Raw genomic sequence first — 22,115 nt, forward strand, 5'->3', positions numbered from 1 at the left:
GAAGTTAGGGCTGGTCATAGTATAATCCCATCCAGTGGTACAAAAAATAACTGGTATCTACTTTATTATACCTGAATGTTGCTTTTACAACAAATAATACAAATATACAGAACTTATTCATGTAGGTTGATATCTAAAATCCCTGCCAAAAATTTAGCCTTGCAGAAATATACGCATCAGTCAATACCAAAAAACCCAGTGCCATTGAGTCGATTCCGACTCATAGTGACCCTATTGGACAGGGTAGAACTGCCCCATAAAGTTTCCAAGGAGCACCTGGTGGATTTGAACTGCCGACCCTTTGGTTAACAGCCATACCGCTTATCCACCACACCACCAGGGTTTCCACATCAGTCAATACACATTTTTAATTTTTTTGTTTGATCTTTAAACAAGTCAAGATAGGACAAGGAGTTTCTTAAAATTATTCAAGAATTATCCCAGAGAGTACACAAGTGATTTTCTTCTTTCTACTTACAGGTTTTTTTTGCCCCCAAATTTTCAATTATAGTATATATATATATATATATATATATATATATACACGCACACACACACATATATGTGTGTGTGTTTTTAAGGTACTTCATGTCCCAAGACATTACTACAACAGTCAGAAAGCATGGTTCTTTTATTTCTCAGTCTTATCGTTTTGGATAAATCGACTCATTTTAGGCACTAACACAAATGGATGGCATAAAAAAAACACCCAAGTCCTTCTAAAAGTTAAAAATATAACATGTCTCAAAAAAAAGTTCACTGGAATAGAAGTGGTGCAGAGGTAACTGAATTTTCACTTATATTCTCTGAGTGTGTGAGGAAAAAAAAAAACTGAATTCCACCCTTCCTAAATCCGGAAAAAAAAAGATTCAGAAATATTATAAAAACATGTGAGCCACTTAGATCAGTCCACCTTCTCAGTATACCACACCTTGAAATAATACTAATATGCATTTACAGTACATAACCATTAGAATGTCTAGTTGCGCAGTCAAGAAAACATTTCTTTAATGTTTCATGCCCATTTTATCTGTTTCCCAGCTTGAAATGGAAAAAAAAAAAAAACCCCAAAAAGCTGATCCTCCCAAACAGCCCGACTACATTATTTTACAATGAACCCAAAAAAAGGTAGCCACGTTCTTCAATGTATTGAGATTCAAATAGCATACTATATTACTTGAAGTCAGTGTAGCATAAGTCTTAGAAATCTTTTATAAGTGTGATATTTTAATAAATCACCTTTATCAATACATTCTCTGTTATGCTCGAAATATCCAGTAGCTCATTGATTTACCTTAAGAAGATCTATTTCTTTGATGCAATCAGCACGTGCTTTGGCATCCATTAAATCAAATATCTAAAAATAGAATCCAGAATTGTTTAACGAAATAATAATCTATGGTTCAAGCTAGCACGTAAATTCGTAATATTCTATACGTAGTGACATATAAACTAAGAAATCTTCTTTCTGATTAGCTTTTAGTAACCGTGGAAGTCTACAGGTATTTTATCTCATGCTACCATAAAGCTTATGCTTTTCCTTCTAAAGGCTGTCAGTATTAAAAGCTGAAAAAGATATTTCTTGACACACGTCTTAAGTCCAAATGGAACAGAAGTTGTGATTACTGAAATAAAAAATAATAGTTAACATATATTGAAAAATTAATATATGCTAACTGCACTGCCTAAACTACCTCACTTATCATTTAATAATCCCTATGAAGATTTAAAAAAAATTTTTTTTCTATGAAGATGATAATATTAGTATTCCCATTTTACAGATGAAGAAATGAGGCTTAGAAAGATTCAGAGACTGACAAAAGGCCACACAGGTAATTAAGGGAGGGGCCAGAATTCATTCTCAGAGTTATCCAACTAGAACACAAGCTCTGAACCATTAATCTATAAGATCTCCAGTCAAATCATGTCCAAATGCACTCATTCTTGATGAAGGTGATATCACTCCAAAAGAGTGAAAATTGTTGTTGCGTGTTTTTTTTTTTTTTTGGAGGGAAAGTGAGAAAATCTTATTCCTTTTAAGTACAAAGCACAGATATATGTATAGCCCATAAACAGACATACAGTATATCCGTGACATTAAAATTTCATGGCAGTGGGGCAATTAGGAAAATAATGTCTAGAAGGCTCCTTGGGCGTGATAACGAAGAAAAAGTTGACAAATACTGGTCTAATGTGAAAAACCAACAAACAATACAATCAAAAGGATATTTAGTATGTCTCTGAAAGCAAATTCTCGAGGTAAACAATAAACAAAGCAATATTTTAGATATTGCAGAAATATCTAAGTCAAGAACAAGCCAATTAAAATCCTAATCACATCACAAAGAAATTAATAACTTTTATAATCATCTACTTAAGTCTTCCTGATCCAGATGGATAATAAATTCCATGAAAAGTAGCTGTGTTAATCTGAAACAACAGTAGGCTCTAAGCCTTTTTAATCAGGGAAGGAATTATCAAACACCTACCAGAGGGTGCTAGCCTCATTACATATGTTGCTTTAAAATCTTATAGATAGAGAAAAAAAAAAACTCAGTGCCGTTGAGTTGATTCCAACTCACAGCGACCTTACAGGACAGAGTAGAACTGCCCCACAGGGTTTCCAAGGAGCACCTAGTAGATCCAATTGCTGATCTTCTGGTTAGCTGTCTTGGCTCATGACCACTGTGCCACCAGGGTTCCAAAGGAGATAGACAGAACTGGTTCCAACGTGGACATGAGGACTGAGAAGTTAAACAACATGCTTATGGTCATAAAACTAGTAAACACGAGAAATGAGACTTGAATCCAGGTCATTTCAGCTCCACAGTGTGTGTTTTCTTCATTAGCTCAGACTGACATGAAGCTTAACCAACACACAACTAACTAATAAGTACTAAATATATGTACGTGCAAAGTGAAGTATCAGAAAGCTAACGGATAACATTAGAACCGTGAAAGAATTATAGATTCTGCCAGCCAAAAAAAAACAGATACCTAAGGCATAAAATACAGAACATGGATATGTAATTACAGCTTATAAAAGGAAACTTTTGTTCAATATTAGTCTTAATACCCAAAGATGTACACGGTTCCAATTTTTCCTTATTTGTAGTTAAAACGGTCAATATGAGAACATTAAAAAAAAAAATTAACAAAAATAAAATCTATAACCTCCCCACCTCAAAGAATTTTAGCTTTCGCTCAATCCCTTTCAGTTTTTGCCCAAATGTATGTGCTTTTGATGTAGTGAAAATAGCAGCAGTATGTAAAATAGCATATGCATTTCTATTCTACCTAACATTATGGCAAAATCATTTTCGTGTTTCTACGGTCTTCAATTTAATTTAGTTCTGCTGTATCTAATAAAAAGTTCAAGTATCAATTTTATATTTTACAATTTTTAACGTGAAAGAGTTGAACACTACATACTGTTGGGGTTTCAAAATATATATTTGGTATATACACACAAGAGAAAACGAGAAGCATGAAAGAAATCACAAAAAATTAGAATCTTAATGGTTTATAAAAAGAAAGAAATAAGTTAGATGGCACCAAAGTTCCTCCCACTTAACTCAAATGATAGAAAGGGAAATATGTGTGTTGCTGCATGTATTAGAAATAATAACGTCTCTTTTCTCCATTAGTAATAATTCTAACGTCCTAGCCAAATGAACATGTGTTAACTATCCTGATTTCAGAGAGGAACGGAGAGGAGGAGGGGAGAGGAAGGAAGGAGACAGCTATGAAGAGCAAATCACTACTACAAAGTTCACACAAAATATCCAGTAATAAAGTCTTTGCAAACATCATGCGTATAGTTTTACTCAATATATAGATGATTAATACCAATAACCTGATCCTGAGTATAGTGAGCTTATATTGTTCATGTCCATACTTTCCATTGTTCATAAAAACGGGTTGAACACCAACTCTTATTAGATCTTATTGTAGATAAAAATAAAACAAGCTTGTAGTCTATAAGATGCACACTGTCTAGTACAGAATGCAGACAGACTATAGAAAATTAACATATAATGTAATAAGTGCTACTTGTACAAAGTTGATATGAGAACTTCAAGAGGAGTGGAGCATGGATGAAAGGGCCCCCAAACCGTATTTTTACATGCAGGAAAATTTGATATTCTCCAGAAAGATTTCTATAAAAAATAACTAACATTAAAAGCTTACCACTTAAAGGAGTAAGCTTCATATTTAGCAATTTCTTATCGAGAAGACCCTTATTCCTCAAATTCCCAAATGATGTCTGAACAATGATGTTGTTTAACTATGTCAATTAATAACAAGTACTGATAAATACAGAAATAAAATGAACTTATTGTTAGTTATACGTATGAAACACACACACACACACACACACTGCTTTTGCTTAAGAAAAGAAAATGGCAAGAGCAACAACTGATTCTTTCCCAACCATGAATGCCGATGTCAGGTAAGGAAATGCAGATCACAAGGGGCTTGAGATGACTCAAAGATATGCTGGGAAGCACAACATTTTAGATGCCTTAGACCTTGAAGGAAATCCTAAAAACTTTTTTTAAGGAGACAGAGAAAGGATAATTTTGGCATGCGTGATAAAAACGGAGAAAATCACGAACTTGGAGACAAGCAGAAATGTAATCTCCCAGTAATTGATGTCTCTATAATGGAAAATACATAAACAGATAAAAGATAAAACCAAAAAAAAACCAAACCCAGTGCCGTCGAGTCGATTTCGACTCCTAGCGACCCTATAGGACAGAGTAGAACTGCTCCATAGAGTTTCCAAAAGATAATAAGATGAAAGTAAAACGTATGTGAGAGCTTTAGGAAATCCTAACTAGACACAAAATACCAAGGCAGAAACATGCTACAGAAAAAAAAAAACCAAATCCAGTGCCGTCAAGTCGATTCCGACCCATAGCGACCCTACAGGACAGAGTAGAACTGCCCCATAGAGTTTCCAAGGAGCGCCTGGTAGATTTGAACTGCCGACCCTCTGGTTAGCAGCCTAGCACTTAACCACTACACCACCAGGGTTTCCACATGCTACAGAGAAATTGCAAATCTTTAATTCAACTTATAATTGAACCAATTTGGAATTATAAATCAACTTTAATTTTTAATTGAATTTTCAATAATATCAAAAGTCACTCATCAAACACTGGGAGAAAAGAAGCATTGCTAGGGCAAAATTAAACTCTGAACTGAATACATTTACAAATACATTATATTGGGAAATTCAGAAATAGCTTTTCTTTCTTTTTCTCTTAGCCAACAAGTCAAGACAAAAATACATACTGAATGTTTAGATTATGTCTTTCCCTGATGTAGAGTTATGGTTCAAAGCTGTCTAATCAATTTCAGGAGCAAGAAAAGACCACACGGATGGGGGAAAAAAAAAAAAAAAATCTGGACTTTGTGGAAATACTTTTCACGAAGTTACAAAGCAAGTCCTCAGAAGGCATTTTTTTTTTCAGCCAAAGCCTTTTCAGGTTTTAAAAGCTATACTTGGTAGGAACAAAGTTACTAGCTGTAGTTAGGCAAGTACTGGTCAATAAATTGTTGATATTCTCTGAATCATTTTTAAAGTTTTCCTTCATCATCTTGAAAATTTTGCCAAACTTTAGAGGAAAAAGAGTCACGCAAGTAACAACAGAAATGTCCCTAAAAAGGCATATGTCAAATTGTTAGAAGAAGAAAAAAAAAAAAAACTAATATGTACCAAAGAAAGCATTTAAAGATATATACATTAAGAGAGTTCAACAAGCTAGGTATATTTCACTTCCAATAAACCCTACATATATGGAAATCTTAACCAGCTATCACCTGCACCTCACCAGCTTATGGAACCTGAATTAAAAAAATCAAAAAGCTTATCTCTAAGTTCAATAGCCTGTCTTCCAGGTGATGGGGCCTCCACCTTCGCCCTTCTGATCTCACTCCCTGAGTCTGGCTCTGTTCATCCCACCCCTCTTGATGCTGTCAGCCTCTAGACCTCTGGTGCTATAGCGATGCTTCTCTCTCTCTATTCAAACTGCCCAGGCTGCCCAGAGGCTACACTGAACCTTCCTTGACCTTTGCTGGGGGCAGGGATAGGTAATGAACTGTCTCCTCCACCATAGGAAGTATTTCTGCTATTAGCCTGCAAACTTCGGGTTCTCTTCCTGTCTAATTGGTAGGTTGGCTTTTCTTTCCAGAGCCTACCTTTACTTGCAGGGGTAGATGATTGGTGGGCGGTGGGGGGGTGGGGGGTGGGGGGGTGGGGGGTGGGGGGGTGGGGGGTGGGGGGTGGGGGGTGGGGGGTGGGGGGGTGGGTAGGGGGAGTGGAGTGGAAGCTCCATAGCAGAACGGCTGTGGCTTCTAAGGATAAAAATCATAATCACTGAACAAAATAATCTCCAAATAATTAAAGTTTCTACTGCCAGCTCTTTCCTTCCTAAATATAATGGCAGCCTGAATGGTGAGGTAATGGGGGAGTAATTGTGGGGTTAGGACTAAGCATAGTAGGTCCAAGAAGAAGTCTATACTGGCTCCTTCTATAACTGAGATGTGCAATCTAGCTTCTGTCAACCTTCCTCACATTCTAATGAGTCAACATGTCTGAACTGCAAATTAAAACACAGGCATTAATTTCTTTCTCATGGCTTTCTTAAGGCCCTGCCAAATGATGGTATGGAACCAGAAACATGTTTGTGCCACTAACTATTCTATGACTATTTAAAAAATCTTTGCTTCAAAGGAGATGTCTTTTATATTCCACAGGCTAGTATACTGGGGGCTGACTTCCAATCTATCAGCAGGCCCTGTTCCATAGGTTTCATTAAATTTGGATAAATTTTCATAAAGATTGGTTAATGCTACCATATACTGTAGGTACTCAATCCCTTCCACGCTTTCAAAGAAGTCACATGTATTCAGCATGCACACCCCCCTTTGCAAATACAGATAACAAGCAAAGCTGTAGGATTGTAACCAGAACCTCGTACATTCCTTTTTAAAGTCCCTAACTCACGATGCCCCTGTGTGTGCACGGCAGAGCTGTTCCATAGAGTTTTCGAGGCTGTGACCTTTCGGAAGCAGATCACTAGACCTGGCTTCCGAGGTGCCTCTGGGTGGGTCTGAACTGCCCACTTTTCAGTTGATAGTTAAGTTCTTACCCGTTTGCACCACTCACTTAACAATCTATAGGAGTCCCTGGGTGGTGTGAACAGATAATGTACTTGGCTGTTAACCAAGGGCTGAAGGTTTGAATCCATTCTTCCCAGAGGGTGGCCCAGAAGAAAAGTTTGGTGGTTTACTTTTGAAAAATCAGCCATTGAAAATCCTATGGAACACAGTTCCACTCTGACACACGTGGAGTTGTCGTAAGTCAGAACTGACTCAAAGGCGACTGACGCAGTGTGTAGGTAGCGGAACAATCTATGAGGAACCCTTCCTTGCCTACTATTCAGAGTCCTCTGCTGGTTTCAGTGCTCTCCACAATTGGGTCTCACATTCATACCCATTGCTACTGAGTCGATTCCAACTCATAGAAACCCTTTAGGACAGAGCAGAGCTGTCTCGAAGGGTTTCCAAGACTGTAACCTTTACAGAAGCAGACTGTCACATCTTTCTCCCGTGGAGTGCTGGTGAGTTCAAACCACTGACCTTTCTGCTGGTGGACAAGAACTTAATCGCTGCATCACCAGGGCTCCTTCTATTCATAGCCAAGCTTAAATTTCCATTCCAGCAATTCCAACAGCTCAAATTGACATCTCCATTCTGTGAACTCCTATTTAAATCAGGAATCCATGCTACAGGAATAATATTGCCAATTTCTTTATTTCCCTCAGTGCTCAGTGGTTCATAGCAGAAATTTAAGAAATGCTTTTTAAAAACTTATCAAAAAGTTCTTCTATAAGGGAATAATCATTCCAGAAGTCATATGTTTCATAAGCACTATTATCCATATTCTTTATTATGTTTTCTTCAGCTATAAGTGGTCTGTCAGAAGAGAGAAGACTATCTTTTACAGGCTACTGGTGGGAAAGTAAACTGATGTAACTTTGGAAAACCACTTAGCATTAGCCTGCAATACTGACCACGTATATCTTATCATTTCCATTCTTAGGCACACACAATAGAGAACCTCATGCCATGTGTGCACCAGGAAAGATATTTAAGAATATCACAGAAGCATTGTTGACAACAGCAAACAGCCCTAAACAACCTAAGGAGCAAGCAACAAGTAACAACTGAATACTATATAGCAGTGAAATGTATAACAACAGCTCTACTCTGTCTTACAGGGTGGTTATGAGTCAGAGTCGACTCAATGGCAATGGGTTTATATATGCACCAACATGGATGGATTGCTCAAACATGATACTGAGTAAAAAAACCAAGTTGCAGAAATATATGATTCCTTTATATAAAGTTTTAAAAATGCAGAAGTAAATGACAGATTTTTTTTTTTTTTTACTAGAATTTTAGAAATTCATTCTAAATTTCTCTAGTGTAGACTAGGAGAAAACTCTAAAGAAAAACAAAGGAATGATAAACACAAAACTCAGGACACAGTTATCTTGGGAGGAAGGCGGGAGGACACAGGTCAACGATACTTGAAATGTTTTATTTCTAAAGTGGGTGGTGGATATGAGGGTATCTGTATCATTCTTTTTATCTAACATATACACCATAAAAATCTGTCCTAAATATTTAGTATTTCATGCTTAAAAGGTAAATAAAAACCATTCATCTCTGTACTGGCTACTGCATGTGGACAGACAGGTCTCTGCAGAAACAAAAGACATTAGGGTTGCATAACAAAATGAGAAGTCCACCGGCAGGTGAGAAGAATAAGCAACTTAACTGAAAAGGGGAAGTGTATGATATCAGAAACACTCTGAGGCAAAAAGATCTCCTAGGCTAGAGAATCTAGTTAGTGCGAGTCCAACTTTTCAGGGCTCTGGCAAGAAAGCATTCCAGGGAAGCTCAGTGGGATTTGAACACCAGGGTTAGGGCAGGATTTGGTAAGAGGAACTGGGGCAAGAGCAGACAGACTGAAAAGGGGGACAGAAGAATCAAGATTGAAGAGCAAAGCTGATTCCAGGGTCATAAAAATATTCTATGGGGATATTAAGTTAGAAGTCAACTTTATCCCCTAATTTTATCTACTTCATTTTTTAAAATTTCCCAATCCATGAAGTTCGCCTCACTTCCCTTTGATTCATTTATTGCCTATATAGTTCTCTACATTAATTTAATGCCTTACCCTAATTTTGACTGTGATTTATTAACTTCAGGTAATATGCTCTGTGAGCCTAGTTTCCTACTGCAAGGCCCACTGCTTCAGAACTCCAGCTGAGCATTCAACCTCTAATTAAATGTCCAGTTAGAAGGAATGCTGATAGCTCAAATCTGCCTCTTAAAGCTCAGAGCTGTGAAAGCTTTTCTAGGATCATCCCAGTCATTGCTCAATCTAGGTGCACAATACTGACTAAATTTTTAAAGCCTTAGACATACTATTGGACCCCTGGTAGTACAACTGTTAAGTGTTTGACTGTTGACCAAAAAGGTCAGCAGTTTGAATCCACCAGCCACTCCCTGAAACCCTATGGGGCAGTTCTACCCTCCTTTAGAGTCGCTATGAGTCAGAATCAACTCAACGGCAATGGAATATTTTTTTTTTTAGACATAATATTAAAACTAAAAGTTAATTTCCATTTTGTATTACTCTCAATTCAAGCTTTTAAAGTACAATGTTTATTTCCTCCCAGTATTCTCAACTTAGGACCCAGTCATTCAGGATATGCTTTTCTCTATTATTCACATATTATAATTTTACATAGATTTATATAATTAAAATGATCTTACCTGTACTTTTTTTAAAGCTACTGGTACTCCATCCAAGAGACAGGCTGCTCTATAAACTTCACTAAATTGTCCACGACCAATTTTCTTTTCTATTCGGAAGTTGGCTAATGTATTATAGCCCATATCCGGTCGTAAGGCCTTCTGTAATTAAAAAAAAAGGTCAGAAAAGTTTTCAGTCACACAACATACAAAGAGACAGCTCGTTAATCATCTTCACGTAAGCAGGTGACACCTGTGGTGACAGTGCGCACATCCACACCCTGAACAGGTATTTACTGAGCACCTATTCACGCCAGGTACTGTTCCCTGTACTGGGGGTACAGTGGCAAACCAGAGGGACAACAATCCCTGCACTCGAGAAACTTTCATTCTGGTGGAGGAGAAAAATAATAAATGAGGTAAATATGAAAAATATGTATAGGATATGAGATAGTGTTAAGTGCTAAATAAACTCGTTGCCATCGAGTTGCTTCCAACTCACAGTGACCTTACAGAACAGTGTAGAACTGCCCCACAGGGTTTCCAACGAGCGGCTGGTGGATTCAAACTGCTGACCTTCTGGTTAGCAGCCAAGCTCTTAACCACTGCATCACCAAGGCTCCCAAAACCAAACCCACTGTCGTCGAGTTGATTCCAACTCAAAGCAAACCTATAGGACAGAGTAGAGCTGCCCCATAGGGTTTCCAAGTGCTAAACGGAAAAAAGTATATCAAGGAAGAAGGATAAGAAATGTCAGGGAATTTGAGGGATTTTAAATTTTTAGATAAAAACTCCCTACAAATTGTTGTTAATTCACCGAATATAAGCCTGTTCCATCCAATCGAGTACTTCTCTGATATTTCTTTTCTTTTTCAAAGAATCTTTGAGTTGAAGTGGACCTTATCTAGAATCACTTAGCTACTTGCCAACTAACACATGAAATGCTTAACTTTCTGGTAAGTAGTTACTTAACTTCTGCAATCAATATTTCCAGTGGCAGGGAGTTTACCACTACATCAAAATGGTTTATCCTGTTAAACATGTTTTTTGTTCTTGGAAAGTCCTTCCTTTTTATAACCAACATTTTGTGAGTAGCTACTATGTGCCAGGCAGTAGACACTGTGCTATCTACTAGGGAAACAGGAATGAATCAAAAATGTTCTCTGTTCTCAAAGAGCAAACCCAAATACGTGGAAGCTTTTCACTGTGCTGTGACAGAAATAATCACAGGACATTAATGTGGGAAAATTATAGGATAGGGTGGGACACAATTATGGGATGTTGTGGGGCACAGCAGTCATATCTACTTGAGATAAAACTCCTTATAAATTTTACCCTTTGTCCTAGTTTTTTTCGTTTGTTTTTTCATTTGTTTCTTCATGTACTAGTTCATTCATTCAACCATTCTGTCACATGGTGAACATTAAACAAAGCCATCTACAATATGACCCCACATTATGGGGCCCTACATGATAATCTAAGGAGCCTGGTTGCACAGTGCTTAAGCACTCAGTTCTCTAGAAAGTTGGTGGTTCGAACACATTCAGGGGCTCCATGGAGAAAAGGCCTGGCAATCTGTTTCCGTAAAGATTGCAGCCTAGGAAACCCTATGCACAGTTCTACTCTGTCTATAGAGTTGCTATGAGTCGGAATCAACTTGATGGCACAAAATAACACAAGATAATGTACAGATATTTTCAATTTCAAGTCTTTTAAGGAAAAATAAAAGTGAGACTAGACACATTAAAATGAAAACAAAAAGACATATAATAGAAAAAAATAAAACCTAAATAAAGGGAGACGACTTGCCATGCTATTCATTTATAAGAGGTTTTTTGTTTGTTTCAGTTATTGAGATTAATTTATAATTGTCACTGTGGCAAAATGAGATATATTTAATAAAGGAAATTTACAAAGCACTGCTTTTCATACATTCGGTGAATATTAGCAATATTTTTTAGTTTTTTAACTTTAAATAATAGTTACATTTAAAAGGGGAGGGATCTTTAAAATTGCCTATGCTTTTCTAAGAATTATTATTTTTTTTTTTTGTAAAAATTGACACACCAAAATAGTCTTTACCATCTAAGAATCCTCTCCCAGATGCTTAGAGACCATTCTTTCTCCTCATGAAGACTTGTCAATCTCAGCGGTAAAATACAGCTTCATCGTTATGAACTCTATCACACAATGCATATACTTCAAATCTGACTGGGAATTCCATCTTCTGTCTGCACAATAACTTGACAAATATTAGCGTGAACTGCTAAGGCAGTGTGACAACCGCATGCTGAGAGCAAAGTCTCACTAATGTGTTTTGGCATGCAGGTTTGTAATCACACATTTACATATGCAATGACCTACATTTGCATGTCAGATCACACAGTCGTGGTTTATTAAGAGTGGGCACCTCCCTGTGCTTGGCAGCCAGAGTGGCGAGAGAGGGCCAGAGGGCGGTGTTTTTTGGCAGTTGAGGGATGAACTGCCACCAAGGATTAGGTTGATATGGCCTGAGCATTAGACACTTCATTAGACGTAATCTGTTTAACAGTGGGCAGTGTATGTAAACTTCACAGCCCATTTGCGGCACCTTTCTACCCCCATGGCCTTTCTTCAAAGGGCAGTGTGGGTGAGTGACAGCTTGTCTCATCTGCTCCTGTGTCCTGTCACCCAGTGTAGACGTGCAGAGCTGACACAAGAAAGAAGCATAGCTGCACACTTCCAACTACCCGTGGGTATCTGGACCACATTGCAATTTGTATCAAAATAAGCTTGTGTAGGAGGAGGTCTCCTTTAGATCATCAGACAGGTGATACATATACAGGCAGCCCCCAGATGACATTCCTAAATCTGTCTTTAAGTCAAATTTGTACGTAAATTGCAACAGTCAGGTATGGTTCGTATCTAATGTCAGTTAGTCAAAGGTTTGTCTAAATACATCGTATACAGTCATGTGTCACATAACATCCATTCGGGCAATGTCTGACCGCATACACGTCCGTGGTCTGGCAAGAGCCTTCTAGGGGATGCCTACCCACCCCTCCTGGTGCTCAACGGCTTCAGCCTCCATGGCATGCCTGTGAAGCTTAAGGCCACCATGTTCCAGAACCTGTTCCCCTCCATCAACATGCACAAGGTAAACCTGAAGATCATCAAGGGCTGCCTCCTCATCATCTGACTCCCAGGAGCTGGATTTCCACCATTATGGCATCAAAGTCACTCCCGTGGGCACAAGTTGCGAGATGAAGAAGCTTCTCCAGGAGAAGTTCCCCAGCACATGAGCCATCTATAGGGTGTCAGCAAGCTGCTGGCCATGGGCACAGGGCTGTCATAGAGCGAGGTGCAGCTGGACAGTGAGCACATTACAGAGCTGCCCCAGGCCACTGCTGGGTGTGGCAACATGTGGGCCCAGGAGAGTGTCATGGGCACATTGCAATCAATCCTCAGGTGATGCTGCAGTTCATCAAAATCCAGCAGGTATGAGGGAAGGGAATGTTCTGTTTCACAGCTTCATGCATATGACGGAGGAGGCCAACCTGGTGACCAAGGAAAGGCTGAGGCCGAAGGCCCAGGGGCAGGACCAGCAGGCCCACAACGTACAGTACAAGCAGGAGCTATGAGAGGCCCACAAGAAGAAGAACCTGGCAGGGCATTGTCACAGGCCGATGGGGACAGTGATGCCAAGGACCCGGTGTCCCCACCAGAGGCTGAGGGGGCTGGCCAACCTGAGGAGAAGGAGGATGAAGCAGAGTATTTCCATCAGGCGGTAGGTGAGGAGCCTGAGGACATGTTCCCAGGGCTGACCAAGCAGAGACCAGCCCACTGGACCTCCACTCGAGAAGCAGCAGGTAAAGAACTAAAGGCCAGACCTGAGGCCTCTAAAGCCCAAGGGTGGGTCCCTCTGAGTACAGGCCAACCTGGGGCCCAGAAAGGCTGCCTGGGGCATGTGCACTGCTGGGTGCAGCTGCATAAGACAGCTGCCCTAGCCTGAGCCCTAGCAACGCCAACAGAATTTCCCAGATTGGGACTAAGAGACACTACCCTGGGGCTCCTGCTGGGCTCCAGGTACAGTCTTCGGTTTCCTTTTATAAAGGAGCTGTTTCCCTCACTTCACCCCTACCATGAGCTGCACCAGACAGCTTCTGAACCCGAGATGAGCCACTAAAGGGTCTTCAACTTTTTAGAGAGTAAAAACCTACTTATTGTTTCTTCCACTACAAAATGAGGATACCAATGTCTTGCCCACAACAGAAGGCTCTTAATAACATTAGTTCTGAGCCTAACCATAGGTCTCATCTACCAGCCACATCATATATACCCCAACCGGACCACGAGCTTTGGCTTCTCCATGGCTTTGCATTTGCTTATTCTCATGCCTTCTGAATAACCTCTTTTTCCTTCACCATCTGGCAAATCATGGCTTATCTTTGAGATTCAGTTTCACCGCCAGTTCTTCTAAGGAATCATCTTAGAATTGTTTCCATAGCAATTGACTAGTCATTCGACTCAATAAACATTTGTAGGAATGCAGGCATTGTGCTAGGTTCTGGATCATACTGATCTTTTTTTTTTTTAATAATATTTTATTGTTTTCAGTGGAAGGTGACACAGCAAATTAGGCTCCCATTTGACAACTTCTACACAAATTGTTCAGTGACATTAGTTACATTTTTCACAACGTGTTAACATCCTCTTTAACTGCACTCCAGTTGTTCTGTTTCCAGTGCTCCAGTTTCCCTGCCCTCTTACCTTCTCATCTTTGCTTTAGAGTAATTGCTGACCTTTTGGTCTCATGTATATGGCTTTTTAATGAAGCACCATACTCATGGGTAACATCCTTTTATTTTCTGTGCCAATCTGTTATTTTGCTAAAAAGTGACCTCGGGATAGTTTCAGTTCAAGATTTAAAGATCACACTGAATTTTAATGATTAGTTTATACATATATATTTCTCCTTCCACACATTGAGCTTCTCAAAGGCAGAGACCAAGTTTCATTCATCTTTATATCCAGATGCCATGAAGGCTGTCTAACATAAAGTAGATAATAAACATTAATTTGCTCAAAAAGTGGATGTATTTGAAAGAAGTAAATGAATGTAAAAGGCTTCAAATACATAGTGTATGGCTATAATCACTGATAGGCTCTAAGTATACTCTAGCAAGAAAGCAGTATTAACAAACAAGAAAAAACCAAATCTGCTGCCGTTGGGTTGATTCTGACAAAAGCAGGATAGTGCAGTTAAAAGAACACCTCACCTAGAAAGCAAGGCTTCTGCCTCTGCCATTAATAGCTTCCCAACAGGTGAATCTGAGAAATTCTCTTTAATCCCACTGTTCAAGGAGACATTAGTAATAAATCATGCTCCTGTTACAGCAACATGGGATATGTTGAATACAATACTTCAGATCAACCTTGCTCCCCAGCCTGACCTAGGCTTGCCATTTCCAAAGGAATCCACTGGGTTTCCATAAACCAAAACCAAAAAAACCAAATCCACTGCCGTTGAGCTGATTCTAACTCATAGCGACCCTATAGGACAGAGTAGAACTGCCCCACAGAGTTTCCAAGGAGTGCCTGGTGGATTCGAACTGCCGGCCTTTTGGTTAGCAGCCATAGCACTTAACCACTATGCCATGAGGGTTTCCGTATAGCTTAACAGAAAAAGCAAAGGTTCCGGGATTTGTCAGCAAGACCTGGGCTCAAATCCCAGTTCTGATGCTTAGTATCTTTCTTTTCAGGGTAAGTTATCCAAATCTTGGTTCCTACTTCTGTAAAATAGGAGTAAGCCTACCTCAGAGAATTGTATTTGATGAAATAAATAAAAAGCACCTGGGACAGGGTCAAGCACGTAGCAAGTGCTCAACAACTTCTAAGACTTTCTTTTCTCCAAGAATGCCAATAAAAACACTTTTCTATCACCCACTCTCATAACAGGGCTCTTCTGTTTGTAGGTCCTCCTTTACGTCCTCTAATTTTTAAGTCCCTACCTCAATTTTCTATTCCCTCTTTCTCCGGGCCACAACTGGAGTCCGTCACTTCCCTATCTGTTGCTAGGCTTCCAAGTATCATTCAGTCCTGGGCTCTACATTCCAACCCGGACATCCCATTTATCAAGTGAACTGTGTCCTTGAGTCATGAATGGAAATGGCCTAAGTGTTTGATTATAAGGCTACTTGACTGGTAACACAGTGTATCTAACTATAGTTATTCTGTTCAAAGTCCTTTTAATAATTATTGGGGAACACTTAGTACATAAAACCATATTTGCTGGCAGTTAGGTTATCTGGTTGGAACATGCTCAACTTAAAGTTAAAAATCCCAGGCAAATTGAAGAGGAGAATAACTGTGGCAGGCCCCATAAACCCTACAAGTTTGAAACGGCATACTTTTCCTGACAAAAGAAAACTAACAGAGGGCATGGCTTGTTCAGCACACCGAGTCTTCTAAAATTACTAAACAAAGCCTGAATACCCCTTATAATTATTTTCAAACAAATTCAGTTTTGGAAGAAGCCTCAAAATATAACTAATTAACATGGATAACATAACTATAAGCCTACATAGGTTACTTTTTAATATTACTTTATTTCTTAATTACTAACTGTAAGACACACAGATATCCTCACTTAAAAGACATAATTAAAACTGATCTTGGAAGCATTTACATCACATTTTTTGTGGTAAATTATGCTTCGATCCTTGAGGTACCTAAATCCATATACTAACAGATCCCACTACAAAAGCATTCTGAAATCTCAGAAACATGAACATTCAAAGTCACATATGACAACTAAGCAAGGAAAGAGCCAAATGAATGAAGCTTTATAAACACCCTGGGTGTTCTGGTTTCTCACCAACAGTGCACTCTAATCACACAACACCAGATCTTGCTAACTAACAGGGATTAACTTCTACACATCAGTCTGTGTTTACTGCTTCCTTCATGCAAATAACTTTTCATTTCAAAATAAAATTCATTCTATTCTGCCCCTGGCTCTTATCCTCACAAGTGGAGACTCTTTAAATAATTATTAATATCCTATTTTTTTTTATGACTAAGTTAATTTGAAGGCAAGAACATCTACTGAGCAATAAAATAATTCAGGGTAACATTATGAAGAGAATTCTCTCTGGGGGAATTAGAACAGTCACAGCATGGGCTCAATAGACTCCCCAGAGAGGAAATTCCTGGAGGTATTGTTATCAATGATCTAACATATAAAAAAACAGTATTAATTATAATACTTAACACCATTAATGAGGTTTTCATTGTTATTCCAAACTCAACTCTTGCTGGTGATTTTCATGTTACCACTTACTTAGATTAATAAATTACTTTAAATTTCATATTAATATTGTTAGCATTCTCCAAATTACAAAAATTCAAATGCCCTTCAATTTTATTTAGCAATAAAGCTCATGCTATGATCTTTTTTGCCACTCATCTCCAAAGTACAGAAACTAGAATATTCTTCCTGACAATTTCTAACACAACTCTGCCATATATTATTTCCTAGAAACCTCCTGGAAACCCAAAAACATCATATATGCCAGTAAACCCTAATTATCCAAATGAAAAATTATCTCCCTAAAATTTCTTAAACTATTTCAAAAGTAACCTATTCCTAAATATTCCTGTGTTGGAGCCTTAATCAGTTTGAACAAGACACCATTAATCATTATAATTTAGGCTTTCTTGAGTCGGAATCGACTCAATGGCACTGGGTTTTTTGGGTTATCAAACAAAGGAGGAAATTCACCATAGCATAAGAAAAATGAGTGACCAAATATAACCAATTATTAAACATTACTGTTGTTAGTTGTCATCAAGTCAATTCTGACTCATGGTGATCCCATGTGTGCAAAGTAGAACTGCTCCATAGGGTTTTCGAGGCTGTGCCCTTTCAGAAGAAGATCACCAGGCCTGTCTTCCAAGGCGCCTCTGGGTCAGGTTCGAACTGTCAACCTTTCAGCTAGCAGTCCAGTGCTTAATCATTTGTGCCGCCTAGGGACTCCACATTTTAAGACCTTGATATTTGTAGCATTCAATCACAATTAATTATATCACCTAGCACAATAATTACTACACCCAAATGATATAACCAAATATACTGATTCTCCCAGCTTAATGTGAGCAGGATAATTAATTTATAGCAGATACTCCCACCTCCCCCACTCCTTCACAAATACCACCAACTACACCTGGTAAAATTAAATATGGACAAGGTCATGGAAGCTCCACAGACACATACAAACTCCCTGAAGGACTGAATTGCTGGGCTGAGACTGTGGGGACCTTCATCTCGGGGAACGTCTAGCTCAATTGGCATAATATAGTTTATAAAGAAAATGTTCTACATTCTACTTTGGTAAGTAGCGTCTGGAACCTTAAAAGCCTGAGAGTGGCCATCTAAGCTACTCCACTGGTCTCACCTCTTCAGGAGCAAGGGAGAATGAAGAAAACTAAAGAAACAAAGGAAAGATTAGTCCAAAGGACTAACGGACCACAACTACTACGATCTCCACCAGACTCAGTCCAGTACTACTAGGTGGTGCCAGGCTACTACAACTGACTGTTCCAACAGAGATCACAATAGAGGGTCCCGGATAGAACTAGAGAAAAACATAGAACAAAATTCTAACTCACAAAAGAAGAACAGACTTACTACCCTGACAGAGACTGGAGAAACCCCAAGAGTATGGCTCAAACACCCTTTTAGCTCAGAAATGATGTCACTCCTGAGGGTCACCCTTCAGCAAAGATTAGACAGACCCACAAAACAAAGTGAGACTAAAGGGGCACACCAGCCCAGGGACAAGGACTAGAATGCAGGAGCAGACAGGAAAGCCGATAATAGGAAACCCAAGGTCAAGAAGCGAGTGTTGACATGTCGTGGGGTTGGTAACCAATGTCATAAAAAAATACGTGTACTATTTAATGAGAAGCTAGTTTGTTCTGTAAACTTTCATCTAAAGCACAATAAAAAAATTTTTTAAATATGGAGAGAAAAAGCTTCTTATCAAAAGAGAAAGAGAGTGACAGAGAGGGATTTTTTTTAATTTATTCATTTGTTTCACGAATATTAATTGAGCATCTATTATGTGCCAGATAACACATTACATTATTTAACAGATAGCAGAAAATACAGACAGACAGGGAACTGCTCTCATGGAGCTGACATTCTAGCAGGGAGGGGGCACAGGGTGTAAGAAAGTATAAACAATGAACACATAATACATAAGACAATAGACAAATATATAATAGTATCCAGTATTTCCTCTGTGTATTTAAGCAGTATGCAGAAAATTAAAATAGGATGATGTGAGAGGAAAAGAGTGGATGGCTGTTTTAGATTGGGTAGTTTAGGGATGATGTTGCTGGGGGGGGGTGACACTTACACTGAGATTAAGGGAAAAGAGCAGCTACAGCAGAAAGAACACCTGGAGAAAATGTCTTAAGGAAGGAATAGCTTGATGTGTTCAAGGAACAGCAAAAATAAAATACAATAAAAAAAAAAAAACCTGTGGCTGACGTATGGCGGGCACAGCAGTCAGTATAAAGGAATGAGGTTAGAAGTAAGCACTGTTGGAATCCCAGTGTTTTGAAAATCAAGAGTAAAGAGTTTGGGCTTTAAGTAGGGGAGTACCGTAATAGGTTCTGATACACATTTTACAACAATGACTTATGATGCTGTGTGGAGAACGGTTTCAGGGAGGAGACATTTAGAGCAGGAGTAGAAGAAGGAGACTGCAGTGGACAAAGACTACTAAGAGGTAATGAGTGTGGCCTGAGGAGGTATATGGAGATTTGGTGAGGTAGATGGAATCAGGATATGATCTGAAGAAAGAGTCAAAGGACTTTCTGATCAATTGAATACGGAGAGTGAGTGACAAGGAGAAATCAAGGATGACTCAATAGATTTTTGGCTTGGGCCCTTAGATAGAAAGTGATCCTATTTACTGGGATAAACAAGGCTAAAAGAGAAGGTGTTTGGGCAGAAGTTAGGTAATAAAATGCAATTAAAAAAAATAATAATAACGTGATATGGAATAAAGCAATGGGTAGAGAAATCTGTGGGCCAAAACAATTTGGTGAATACTGCCATTGTCATCACCACTGTTGACCTTGTCGTCACCACCATCATCATTACTAACATTTAAAGAGTGTTAACTGTATGCCAAGCATCCTGCTAAAAGCATGGCAAAAACTATTAATCTTCTCATTTACTGATAACAAAACAGAGGCTTATAGACATTAAACAACTTGCCCTCCATCACACAACTCCCGAGAAGAACCCTCGATCCCAGACAATCAGAAGCTCACACTCTAAACCACCACGCTAAGCACAGGCCTGTCCTTTGTTTCCTCCCGGTTCTCCTCCATATTTCTCCCCAGAAATGCTGGTGTTCCGCAGGGTACTATTGCCAGCCTTCCATTCTCACTTTGTTCACTCACTCCGTGCAATCTGACTCCTCATGATCATGTCGATGAATACGAAATTTCACTCTGGTCCAGCCCCCTCTACTAAGCTAAATTTCACTTGCAATGATGATCTCAACAAGTTCAAAACTGTTCTTCTATTCTCTTCCCCAATTATGGCTACCATTATCCACTCCCTCGCCCTTACTCACATCTGTATTTGGGCACCAAGCTTTATTAAACATTCCTTCAAAAGACTGTTCAAGTTTGTCCTCCCCTCTCTATTATCAAAACCTTGGTCTAGTCTTGCAACATAAACAACCTCCATGTCTCAAGAATTACCCTTCTTCAATTCATCCTTCATTCTGTTGCTAGAAACCTTGCCCTATAATGCCACATCCAGTAGAATAAAGTCAAACTCTCTGGCATATTATAAAAAGTCTCTACTGTTTCACGTCTCAAGACTCTTAACCTGATATGCAGACCTTGTTCCCAGCAATATGAGATGACTTGCCATTGTTAAAAAAAAAAAAAAAAACACGTTCTCTCAAGCTTCTGTCCCTTTATGCATGCTATTTCTTCTACCTGGAAAACCCTTTCATCATGACCTGGTAAACTAACTTATCCTTTAAGACTTTGCTGAAAAGTCACAATAACTGTTAAGCTTTCCATGACCTCCACTGGTTGAGTTGGTCAATGCCTCCTCTGTGATCACCAGGCAGAATCCAGGTGTCAGAGGACCATTCTTTCTGCTCTGGGTAAAAAGAAATACCACATCTTATTATTCCTGCTCATAGTAGAGCTTGTCAAAATGCTGTCAATTTTTCCCAGTTTATTATTTAATTATCCTACTATTCAAATATTAAATGCCTTTAAAATATGTAGAAACTTTCTTTCTTTAACACTAAGATAGACTACTTACTTGAAATTATATTTCATTTCAGAGATAAGACCTTCCAGAGTTGGCCCACTTCAAATCACCTGCTTACCGGACTTGTAAATCACAATAAATTTGTCATCAGAGGTAACTCATTTATAGCAAGCTCCCATAAAAGACATGTCACAGAGTATTTTCGTAATATTATTGGGAAGTCAATGTTTCTTTTGCTCATTTAGACTTTGAAATCAGTCAAAAGTAAACAAATGATCCAGATAATGGACAGATCATTTGGTAACATGCTGAGGAATACCGATGGGCAAAAGCCACTTAACCCTCAATTAAAATTATCCAATTTGATAACATGGATTGCTTGTTGAATTAAGGTAAAACAAGTATGATTTTCAAATCCTAACACAAAAGAACTGCAAAATATTTTACTGAAAACAAATTACTGTCACTCAGTCTTAAAATTTTGGAGCTCTGACCTTCAATTATAAAAGACAAAATTTAGGGCGCAATGTAAGCAGAAGGAAGAGAATCATTCATTCCTACCAGATATAGGGTAATATACTAGGTCACAGGTGCACAAAGGTGAAGGAAGAGCAGAAAAGACTGCATTACCTGTGTACATCACTTTATCGAATATAAAGCCAAAGATCTATGGCAAGTGTGACACGTGACATCAGATGCAATCATATAAAAGAGCATTCATATACTGATCATCACTCCCATGTACACTTAACCAATTTAACTAATTGTGCAATATATTTTAAGCTAATGAAAAGAGCAACCGGGGTGAATGGACACAGGAGAGGGAAATAATAGTTGAGTTTTGAGACTGAAGACTCATGTAGGGAATCTATACATAATTCTGTGTGTGTCCAATAATGTTGCAGGACTTTAATAATAAAGAACTACAGAGAATTTCTAACATAAAGCAAGAGAAAATGGAAAGAATGTGAGGAGAGTTGGTGAC

General features: G+C 38.7%; 1 protein-coding gene and 1 pseudogene across 13 annotated transcripts in view; one reads left to right on the forward strand and one right to left on the reverse strand.

Moving 5' to 3' along the window:
• Nucleotides 1-22,115, reverse strand: part of NEK7 (NIMA related kinase 7) — a 98,802-nt gene that overhangs the window by 65,751 nt on the left and 10,936 nt on the right. For 11 of the 13 annotated variants that reach the window (XR_010318778.1, XR_010318777.1, XR_010318776.1 and 8 more), the window contains exons 2-3: nt 9,859-9,999; nt 1,295-1,357 (exon numbers count right to left, since the gene is read on the reverse strand). Coding sequence is in view for 5 of the 13 variants with exons in the window: in XM_010590188.3 (XP_010588490.1) it covers nt 1,295-1,357; nt 9,859-9,999 (204 nt within the window). In the remaining 8 variants the exon portion in view is untranslated. The remainder of the gene's footprint in view (nt 1-1,294; nt 1,358-9,858; nt 10,000-22,115) is intronic. The other 2 variants (XM_064273437.1, XM_023548236.2) reach the window with 1 other exon arrangement.
• On the forward strand, nt 12,440-13,697 carry LOC111750673 (suppressor of SWI4 1 homolog; annotated as a pseudogene).

The sequence above is a fragment of the Loxodonta africana genome, chromosome 20 (assembly GCF_030014295.1).
Source record: "Loxodonta africana isolate mLoxAfr1 chromosome 20, mLoxAfr1.hap2, whole genome shotgun sequence".
Lineage (NCBI taxonomy): Eukaryota > Metazoa > Chordata > Mammalia > Proboscidea > Elephantidae > Loxodonta > Loxodonta africana.